Source organism: Triticum aestivum, chromosome 2D (assembly GCF_018294505.1).
Source record: "Triticum aestivum cultivar Chinese Spring chromosome 2D, IWGSC CS RefSeq v2.1, whole genome shotgun sequence".
NCBI lineage: Eukaryota > Viridiplantae > Streptophyta > Magnoliopsida > Poales > Poaceae > Triticum > Triticum aestivum.
Window position 1 is genome coordinate 182336678 of NC_057799.1, and position 10492 is coordinate 182347169.

Here is a 10492-nt window from a genome sequence, read left to right on the forward strand (position 1 = left end):
TTACTGCCTGAGTTGTTCGACCTGAACTTCTCCCAGTGCTAGGTTGAATTTCCGTCAACATTGCTCAAATGGGGCTCGCGATATACCGTTGGAAAGCTATGGACACCAGTATCACGACCCAAGTTAAATTTTTTGCAAAATGTAAGCGGTTTAAGAGCAGTTTTGAAAACCGTTTTTTCTTCATACAAAAAATGTGAATCGTATTTTCGATCGCATTTCTAAACCGTTTATCGGAATGAGGCAAATAATATGGTGTCGGAAAACTGCTACAAAACCGCTCCTTCCACATGTTGAAAGTTTTTCCTAATTCCCTATGGTTAAAGAGTAATTTGAAAAATCGTAAAATTTCATAAAAACAGCCGAGTTCGTATTTGCGATGTCATTTCTAAATGGGTAATCCAATTGAGGCAAGTGATATGGCGTTGGAAAGCTTATGAAAATGCGCTGCTTTCTCATGTTGATTTTCTTTTTCTAATTTTGAACGGTTTAAAAGTAATTTCGAAAACAGTACAAGTTCCACCGAGTTCGTATTTTCGAGCTAATTCTTTAACCGTACGTCCGAATGCAGCAAATGATATGGCGTTGGAAAGCTTCAGGAAATGCGAAACTTTTTGGTATATATTTTTCTCTCAATTACTTACTGTTTTAAGTCAATTTTGAAAATGGATAAAAACATATTTTCACCGTAATTTCTACAAACTTTATCTGAATGAGGCAAATAATATACCGTTCAAAAGCTACGGAAAATGCAAAACTTTTTCATATTGATGGTTTTCTATGATTCCGAGCCGTTTTCAAGTAATTTCGAAAACGGCGAGATCATTTGTTCTGCCTTTATCGCGAAACAGATTCTTCCAAAATGCACCGTGTGAAGACTTGAACTTCTCGGCATGTCTACTTGAACTTCACTCTGTTTTTCATGTGCTTTTTTTGCTGGTAGCTCTCCATCCACTGCTCGTAGCTCTCCATCCACTCACCGGCATTGAGTAAGTGATATACCGATGGAAAGCTGCTGTAAAGACGCAACTTTCCCGTGTTGATCATCTTTTTATACTCGCGACGATTTTAAAAGTTTTTCATCTGAAATGCATCCAGCGTAGTAGTTGAACTTCCTGCTGTTTTCACGTTGAACTTCTGTGACATATTTTCGTTCGTAATTTTCTCATCCATTTGTTAGTGTTACACAAATGATATTTCTTTTGTAAGTAACGGGAAAAAACCAAGTTTGTAATAAAACTTGAACCGTTCCGTTATTTAAATTTGAACTTCTAGGTTTTTAATAAACTTTTTGAACTGTTCAATTTTCAAATCTGATCTTCTTGGTTTCTTTAAACATTGAACTTCTACGTTATTTAAATTTGAACCTCTAGGTTTTTTGAAACTATGAAAATCGATCTTCACTATAAATTTTGTACTCTTATATATTTTGAATTTGCACTTCTTGGTTTATTCTTTAGTAACGTAGAAATTCCTAATTTTGTAATAAACATCAAACGTTTCCACTATATTAAATTTGAACTTGTGGTTATTTTTGAAGTGGGGAATTCCATTTTTTGAATTGTTATGTTTGCTTCAATTCAAACTTCTTGGGATTACTAAAATTTGAACTTCTTATTTTTATTTTTTATGTAAAGATTTTCTTTGATTTTAAAAAATCATCGAATTGACCCATTTTTTAATTTTAAAAATATATAATTTTATTAATGATCATCAGATAATTGTTCTAGTAAATTTAACACAAACAAAAAAAAATCAGGTCTCATATACACAAAACCAAAACAGGTGAGGTCCACATAAACAAAAACCATATTTTTCGCACATTGAGCTTCATCTAGCAGGCATTGTACACACATGAGCAATAGAGGTACAGTTCATACATTGAATTGTTTACAAGGTTAAGCATAAACACAAACAGGGGATAAAGAACCATAGAGGGAGAGCTACATGCGAGCACTACTGCTCATTCAGGGGAGATAACCACACTAATGGCACGGGCGAGGACCGGTTGTCCCCTGCAGTTTTACGTGTGGTCGGACACACGCGATGAAAACATAAATCGGAAGTGAGATCACAAACCCATGTGGAAATGCACCCCCAAAAAAGCACAAAGATCACACACATCGTTCTGAACTCTGACCTTCTTTCTGCACATCATGTGATCTTCTCCCCTGCCTGATGGTGACCTTCATTCCTATGTTCACGCGGGTAGTGAGCACCAGCAGCACATAGATCTCTGCAGACACAAACTTTTGAGCAAAATAGTGAGAAAAAAGCAGCAAACAACTAAACACCTGAACATCAAACAAGAGGAGCAGCCGGCAATTTCTTCTTCTTTTCTAAACGGTCTTTTGTACTGAGAATTGAAAGTGCCAAATGAAGTTAACACGTACTCCTTCTTTCTGAGCCATACTAACTTCGATTTTCACAGAAAAATTACACCGGCTCGGCGACCGGGATCCTCTGACGTCTTCTCTATGTTTGCCAACGTCTCTAGGAAGAAGAGGCTATTCTGCTCCGCGTACTCCAGCTCCTCCTGTTCGCAATTGGATCGAACACCTTACAAATTATAGACCCAATTGCCCACTTTTACATGTGCAAATTACTTCTTGAAATGAAACAAACCAGGCAATAAGAACAGATGAAAAACGTCACAATTTCGCACGGCTAACTAACAAATACATCGCAATCAAGAGATAGGCCAGAGCAGAATTCATGACTCCAACCAACACACAACATCAGCAGTTCAACACCAACCCTGACCAATCACTTGGCATACATCTGATTAGCAGAATCCCACTAGGCACTAACTAGATACGCCAAATTTAGGGAGCACTAGAAAGAAAAGAAAGGGGGCTCACATCAGGACAGCGGCAGCGCGATCTGGTAGATGTTGCTGTTCGTGGAATCCATGACGAGCAGCTCGCCACCCTGGGTGACCTCCACGTCGTACGGCTCGATCCCCAGCTTGCTGCCGTCGAAGACCGTCTCCACGGTGTAGCCGCCCTCCACTCGCTGCTCCCCACACAGAGAGAAACCAACATTGTTTGAGGAAAACCCGGATTCAAGAAACCTGGAAAGCGCGCAGGCGAAGAGAGGGATTCCAGCAGTCACCTGTCTTGACCGTCGATTTGAGCGACCACAGCCGGACACCGCCGACGCCGCATTGGAGAGGAAGCCGCTCACCACCTCTGCGGCGGCAACCAAGAAAACTCGTCAGGACCGAACCAAATCGCGGCGCGGCGCGCTGGGATGTCGGGTCTCAGCAGCGCGCGGGACTCCGGGGATCTGGCGGCGCGCGGTGGTGCGGGGGTTCGGCGGCGCAATGAGGCGCGTTGGGCCGGGGGGAGGGGGTGGCGGCGGCGGGTGAGGCGTTGGGGCCGGCGGCCGCCGGTGGGAGGTGGTTGGTGGCAGGGCGCGCGGGTCTGGGGGGAGGCCAACGGGGTGGGTCGAGCTCGCCGCGCGGGGTCTGGGGGGAGGCCGGCGGGCGTGGGTCGGGAGGTGGGGAGAGATGGAAGTTTTTTTTGTGAGTTCTTCTCGTTCGGGAGTTTATATTGAGCATCTCCAACAGCTGCGCTATATAAGCGCCGCCAGAAATTTGTGGTTTTTAGCGCGCGCAACCGCTAGGCGAGCTCCAGCGGAGGCGCAATAACCGCGCGAGGCATAAAGTGTTCAGCGCGCAGTCCGAAACATCATCGCGCGCCGTTTATTTGCTGCGCCTGCTCGCGACTTCCACCTACCCCGACCCAGACGCTGGCGCCTGATACGTCTCCAACGTATCTATAATTTATGAAATATTTATGCCATGTTTACAACAATTTTATATGATTTTGGTATGATTTGATTAGAACTAACCCGGATTGACGCTATTTTCAGCAGAACTACCGTGGTGTCATTTTTTTTGCAGAAATAAAAGTTCTCGGAACGAGCTGAAAATTTACGGAGAATATTTTTGGAAAATATAAAAAATACTAGAACAGAAAGATATCGGAGAAGAGTCCCGAGGCAACCACAAGGGTGGAGGCCCCCCCTAGGGCGCGCCCCCTGCCTTGTCGTTGCCTCGTGGGCCCCCTTGACTTGTCCCCGACGCCAACACCTCCTATAGATCCTAAAACCTCCAGAAATAAACCTAGATCGAAAGTTCCGTCGCCGCAAGCCTCTGTAGCCACGAAAAACCAATTGGAGCCCGTTCCGGCACCCTGCCGGAGGGGGAAACCATCACCCATGGCCATCTTCATCATCCCGACGCTCTCCATGACGAGGAGGGAGTAGTTCACTCTCGGGGCTGAGGGTACCAGTAGCTATATGTTTGATCTCTCTCTCTCTCTCTCATGTTCTTGATATGGTACGATCTTGATGTACCACGAGCTTTGTTACTATAGCTGGATCATATGGTGTTTTCTCCCCTCTACCTTCTTGTGATGAATTGAGTCTTGCTCTTTGAGGTTTCGTTATGTTGGATTGAGTATTGGATTTGAGATCACTTGATGTATGTCTTGCGACGGAATATCTGTGGTGACAATGGGATGTTCTATTTATTCACTTGATGTACGTTTTGGCACTCAACTTGAGGATTGTCGTGGTGTCATTGGGGCAATCTATGCATAGGGGTTGATGCACGTTTTTGTCCTACGTTCTTCGATAGAAACTTTGAAGTGATTCTTTGTTGCACGTTGAGGGATTGTTATATGATCTAATTATGTTATCATTGTTGAGAGAACTTGCACTAGTGAAAGTATGAACCCTAGGCCTTGTTTCTAAGCATTGCAATACCGTTTTCGCTCACTTTTACCACTTGTTACCTTGCTGTTTTTATATTTTTAGATTACAAAAACCTATATCTACTATCCATATTACGCTTGTATCACCACCTCTTCGCCGAACTAGTGCACCTATACAATTTACCATTGTATTGGGTGTGTTGGGGACACAAGAGACTCTTTGTTATTTGGTTGCAGGGTTCTTTGAGAGAGACCATCTTCATCCTACGCCTCCCACGGATTGATAAACCTTAAGTCATCCACTTGAGCGAAATTTGCTACTGTCCTACAAAACTCTGCGCTTGGAGGCCCAACACAAGTCTACAAGAAGAAGGTTGCGTAGTAGACATCAGCGCCGCCACCCGCACCACCCCATTTGTTCTGGTGACCATTCCGGCGCTTCCCAGTCTATCCCCGCGCCGCCGCCGCTTCCTCCTTCTCCCTCTAGTCGTCGCCGCCCCTCGCGCGCGCCATTCCTCCGACGAACAGCGCCCGGACGCCCACTGCCGCTCAGCGCCCACAAGGTGTTCGGTAAAACGCTTGCAAGGTATGTATTGCTTCAACTTCCCATTTTTTACATGAATTTGGTGCATGTTGTTTGTAGTTTTTATAGCCTAGTTTAAATTGAAGATTGTAGATGAGTTCATCATATGATTCTTTCGAAGAAGAATTTGATATTGAAGAAGACGAGGATCCTGCAATGATCCTAGCTATGCACATCAATAAAAAACCGAAGCACGGTGGTTCGGTTATGGGTCGGCAGAAAATTTGGAGGGATAGGATCGATGCCCACAATAGATTGATCAGGCACTATTTTGCGGATAATCCCATGTACCCCGAGTCGTACTTCTGGCGCCGGTTTAGGATGAGCACCGAGTTGTTCAGGCGCATTGCGGAGAAACTAGCGAGTCATGACCGGTTTTTTCAGCAAAGGAGGAATGCCGCTGGAGAGCTCGGGCATAGCACCTTTCAGAAGGTGACAGCCTCTTTGCGTATGTTGGCATACGGTATTCCCTCCGATCTAGTTGATGACCACTTGGCCATGGGTGAGAGTTAATCCATCATGTGTGTCAAGCGCTTCGCAGTCGGAATTGTGCAAGTGTTTGGCTAGGAGTATTTGGGATCTCCCAATGTTGAAGACGCCGCGAGGCTATTGGAGATGAACAAAGCTCGCGGCTTCCCAGGTATGCTTGGCTAAATAAATTGCATGCATTGGAGTTGGAAGAATTGTCCTAAGGCATGGCATGGGCAATTCCACGGCCACAAAAAAGGTTCCATTATAATCCTTGAAGCGGTGGCCGATCAAGAGACTTGGATTTGGCATGCTTTTTTTGGAATGCCTGGATCTTTGAATGACATCAACATTGTTAATCGGTCACGACTGGTGAATAAGATTGCAAATGATGAACTACCACCGGTGCAGTTTGTAGCAAATGGCCACACATACAACTATGGCTACTATCTTGCGGATGGCATCTACCCAAAATAACAAACATTTGTGAAGCCGTTGAAAAAATCGGAAGGTAAGAAAAATCTTGATTTCCACAATGCTCAGGCGGTGGCTAGAAAAAGATGTGGAGAGAGCTTTTGGGATTTTGCAAGCCCAATTTGCTATTGTGAGAGGACCGACTAGATTTTTGGATCAAAAGATGCTATGGTACATCATGCACGCTTGTGTCACAACATGATCATCGAGAATGAGCGTGGCCAAGATTTAGACTACTCTCAGTATGAGCTCTTGGGACATTCCGTGCGAGTGCGGCGGAGGGCTGCCAGGGTGGCCCGTTTTGTTGCCTTCTATCATGCCATTCGATGTGCCGAAACGCATGATGATCTTCAGAAGGATCTCATCGAGGAGTGATGGACATGGAACGGCCGACAAAGAGCATCATGATTTGTGCGTTTGGTTTTGTATTGTTGAAATATTTGTTCTATTGTAAGATAAGCTATTTGTTTGAGTTATAATAATAAAATTGAACTATTTATTGTTGATTTATTTTGTTTGCGTTTGATCTTCTTGGTTGTGTTTGGAGTCATATGTTGTTTGTGCGAGAGCGCGCGCACAATTTTTTTGCGCGGCTGCTGGATCGGCTCGCGCGCTAAACTTTGCAGCGGCCGCTGGAGCAAGCGCTCGGCGCCGCGTAAAAACTCACGAACAGCACGCTGCAAACGCTTTTTTAGCGCGTCGCGCGTTGCACGGCTGTTGGAGATGTTCTGATAATCTCAAGTTTGCTAGAGTTGTTCTTACTCGAAGAGAGCACAAGCTGCACTTCAATTTTTTTTTTTTGAAGAAAAGATAGGTACATCTCTATAAGTAGAGGAGTGGCACACAATGACCAGTTCTCATGCTATATAGACATGAATACACACACTCAAATTATTGCAGTAGTGACTGTGACTGTACTTGTAAAAAAAATGAGCCGTACGTGTCTACCCAGATGGCCCGGTCAGCGATGCTTCACCAAGAGAAGCTGCAACTTCTGAAAAATCAGCTGGGTACGGAGCATGGAGGGCGACATACACGAGCCCGACGGCCCCAATGGCCATGACCAACATGACGAACAGGATGACGGGCCTCTTCCCCCATTTCCCCATGATCCCGAGCGCAAACGGGTAGAGGAGCACGAGGATCCACACGTTGAACAACATCCCGAGCAGCACGTGCCGCGCCTGGTCCGTGAAGAACCCCCATGCCGCCGCCTTGCCTATCGCTGCCCCGACGGCCGCGACGTTCACGACGAGCACCACGATGGTCGGGAGCAGCAGCGGCACCCACCGCACGGTGTACAGGTCGGCGAACTTGTCATTGGAGCAGGCGTCCGTCTGCTTGGACGTGAGCCTGAAGTATATCCCCTTCCCGGTGACGAGCTTGAGCGCCATGTAAAGCACCGCCGTCGGGTACACGCCCGTGGCCCCGATCATGTAGAACTGCTCGTTGCGGCACCAGTCGAGCAGCGTGATCCCCGCCCATTTCACCTCGAACATGCCGATCACGTGGATCATCGCTATGACGGCGACGAGGTACATGATGTACGTGCCGAAAGGCCTCTGGATGTAGAACTGCTCGGAGAAGAGCCAGAGAACGGGGAAGAGGTTGTACGCCAGGATGAACACCGTGACGATCGGGTAGGTCGACATGTTGAGGTAGGCGACGCGCTGCAGAGGGTGGAGCCGGCGGCCGGCCATGAGAGCGTTGCTGTGGGAGAAGAACATCTCCAAGGAGCCGCCCGACCACCGGAGCACCTGGTAGAGGCGCTCGGTGAGGTTGATGGGAGCCGTTCCGCGGAAGGCGGCCGGCTCCATGGAGCAATACATGGAGCGCCACCCTTGCCGGTGCATGCGAAATCCGGTCACCACGTCCTCCGTCGCGATGTTGTACACCCACCCGACGTCTCTGCCCCATGAACTCCCGTCCTCGTAGGCGCACGTCATCAGGGTAGCCAGGTCATTGCTGAGTGCCTCGTCGACCAACACGGGCGTGATAGACCGCTCCTGGATTGCCCCATCCGGCATCGAGTTTATGAACGACGTCGAGCTACCGAACTCATTGACCTTACCTGCAAGCTTGATGTTCTCCGCTCTGTAACGTGGTGGCTCCATGCCATAGAGCGCGACACGGCGGAACATGGTGCCGGTGCCGAGGTAGGAAGGCCCTTGGAGGCCGTTGAGGGAGAGCATGGTGCCGTCGAAGAAGACACGGTTGTGGTTGGCGTAGCGGTCCGTCGGGTCGACGTCGTCGAAGCGCTGCGGGAACTGGACGAAGGCCGTGTTCTGACCGTCGCGTGGGTCGAGCATGAAGCACATAGGGGCGCGGAGAGCTTGCGAGTTGTTGATGTAGTGGTCGCCGTCAAAGTTGACGACGAAGGGCGCGTTGGAGAGCATAGCCGAGACACGGAGCATCACGTTCATGGCGCCCGCCTTCTTTTGGTGGTTATAACCGGGGCGCTTCTCCCGGGACATGTAGACGAGCATGGGGAGCCTCGTGTCAACGTTGCTGAAGTCAAGTGGATTGTCGGCGCTCGCCGGCGATCCCAGTTGTGGTTTACAACTTGGATGGCCTAGTATGACCTGTGAGAAAAACGCGTTAATTCAAAGCTTGTTTTAATTGAATATAAATTTGGGAAATTGGTATCCTTTCCTTTTCCTTTTAAGCCGCCAAATCACTATCCAACGAACAAATTTCGTCGACTGAGCTTTAAGACAGAGATCTCTCACTAGACTCATCATAAATTAAGAGGAATTGACAACTTTTACCTGAACAATTCCAGCATGTTGTCCTCTCCGGTGGTTCTCAACCTGCTCGATCCATGTACCAGGCCATTGTGTCCCATCAGCCATCCAGGTTGCACGTACACCATCTCCTTTCTTGCTCGAGTTGTACGCATCAGATCGTTGGCGGATGGTGGTGGAAAGGGAGTCTACCCTCACCTTGAACTCATCATACTCTCTGCGCACACGCCTATGATCCCTCATGAATTCTCCAGCCATGCTCCCGGCGTACGGCTGCGTCTTCATCCCAAAATAGTTCTCGGGGGATCTTGGCTCTACACAGTACTTCCGACAAAAAGGGACCCACAGGACAGCGAAATTGGCAACTTCGATCATCGCCTCGTAGTGCACCAGCGTTCCGCCGTCGTCCGAGAGGTAGCAGGCGTACTTGTCGACGGGGTAGTCGGTGGCCAGGATAGAGAGGATGGTGTTCACGGTGTACAAGAGGGGTTCGTCCACGGGGTCGACTGTGGTGACGAATATGTCGATGCCCGGCAGGTTGGCGTCGCCGGAGTGGTCCGCGAGGGCGGCCAGGTCGGGGACGCGCTTGACGGGGTTGAGCTTGGGCAGCTGGTTGAGGAGCCACGAGAAGCCGAACCAGACGTCGGCGACCATGGACGTGGCCCACAGCCACACGCCGTCATGGTTCTTGTGCTTCACGCGCCACGCGAAGAAGGCGACGATGGCGACCAAGCGGACGAGGATCATGAACCTGGTACAGAACGACAGCCGTGTTCAGAAGCGCAGCGGCACGCACGAGAACAGCATGCATGCATGCATGCATGCAGGCTAGAATGGCGCGCAGCGCAGACGGACCTGTAAGGATGCAGGATGCTTCCCTTGACCTTGAAGGTCCGGAACAGCGGCGGCCGGTTGCCGTCGCCGGCGATGGCTCCCGACGTGTCTCCCTCGTCCGCGGCCACCCACACGTCGTCCTTGGCGTCGACAGCCCGCTTGGCGGCGGGGGAGTCTGCTGCTAGGCTGGCGCGGCCGCTCTCGGCGTTCCCGTCCGGGGCCTCGGCGCGGAGGGCGTTGGCTCTGCGAGTGACTGCCGCGGCCATCGTGTAAGCCAAGCCTACGTGCACCCTGACAGCTGATCTCCCAAGCTTTTTCGTGTCGACCAGATGATTGCCAGGCGGGGGTTTATATAGGGACTGCTAGGCGCTAGCTAGTCGCTATTGCTCACAACCATCGGCTGCCAGTTGGGTGGCATGGTCAAATACTGCAACTGGAAGCCGCCGCACGTACGGTGGTGCACTTTTATTCCGTCTGGTCGTACCGCACCGCGGCAACAACCATTTTCCGAGTTCTGACGGAGCAAATACAACCGACAAAAACTCACCTGCTATATTTTTTTAATAGGTCACCTGCTATATAAGTAGTAATATACGTAGTACATATCTGCATTGGTATGGAGTGACATATTTAGGGAGAACGTGTACGCTTACAGTTAGTAGAAGCGATCG

The 10492-nt window shown here is 48.8% G+C and overlaps 1 protein-coding gene and 1 long non-coding RNA gene across 2 annotated transcripts; both read right to left on the reverse strand.

Annotated features, from left to right (window-relative positions):
* Window positions 1-1783: 1783 nt before the first annotated feature.
* Window positions 1784-3470, reverse strand: LOC123049143 (uncharacterized). The gene is made up of 4 exons (XR_006423455.1): window positions 3112-3470; window positions 2859-3012; window positions 2391-2533; window positions 1784-2246 (listed from the first exon to the last, which is right to left on the reverse strand). It is a non-coding gene; the product is annotated as an uncharacterized lncRNA (long non-coding RNA).
* A 3552-nt stretch (window positions 3471-7022) lies between these two features.
* On the reverse strand, window positions 7023-10125 carry LOC123052443 (mixed-linked glucan synthase 2). The gene is made up of 3 exons (XM_044475620.1): window positions 9843-10125; window positions 9012-9738; window positions 7023-8825 (listed from the first exon to the last, which is right to left on the reverse strand). The coding sequence occupies exons 1-3, from the start codon at window positions 10085-10087 to the stop codon at window positions 7188-7190; spliced, it is 2610 nt and encodes an 869-aa protein (XP_044331555.1). The 5' UTR covers window positions 10088-10125; the 3' UTR covers window positions 7023-7187.
* Between the last annotated feature and the right edge of the window lie 367 nt (window positions 10126-10492).

Bases quoted from the DNA above. Each gene is read 5' to 3' on its own strand.
- LOC123052443 (XM_044475620.1), bottom strand. From the start codon at position 10,087: ATGGCCGCGGCAGTCACTCGCAGAGCCAACGCCCTCCGCGCCGAGGCC. The intron at 9,739-9,842 runs GTCCGTCTGCGC...GTTCTGTACCAG, and splicing joins AGCATCCTGCATCCTTACAG to GTTCATGATCCTCGTCCGCT. The intron at 8,826-9,011 runs GTAAAAGTTGTC...TTTTTCTCACAG, and splicing joins AACATGCTGGAATTGTTCAG to GTCATACTAGGCCATCCAAG.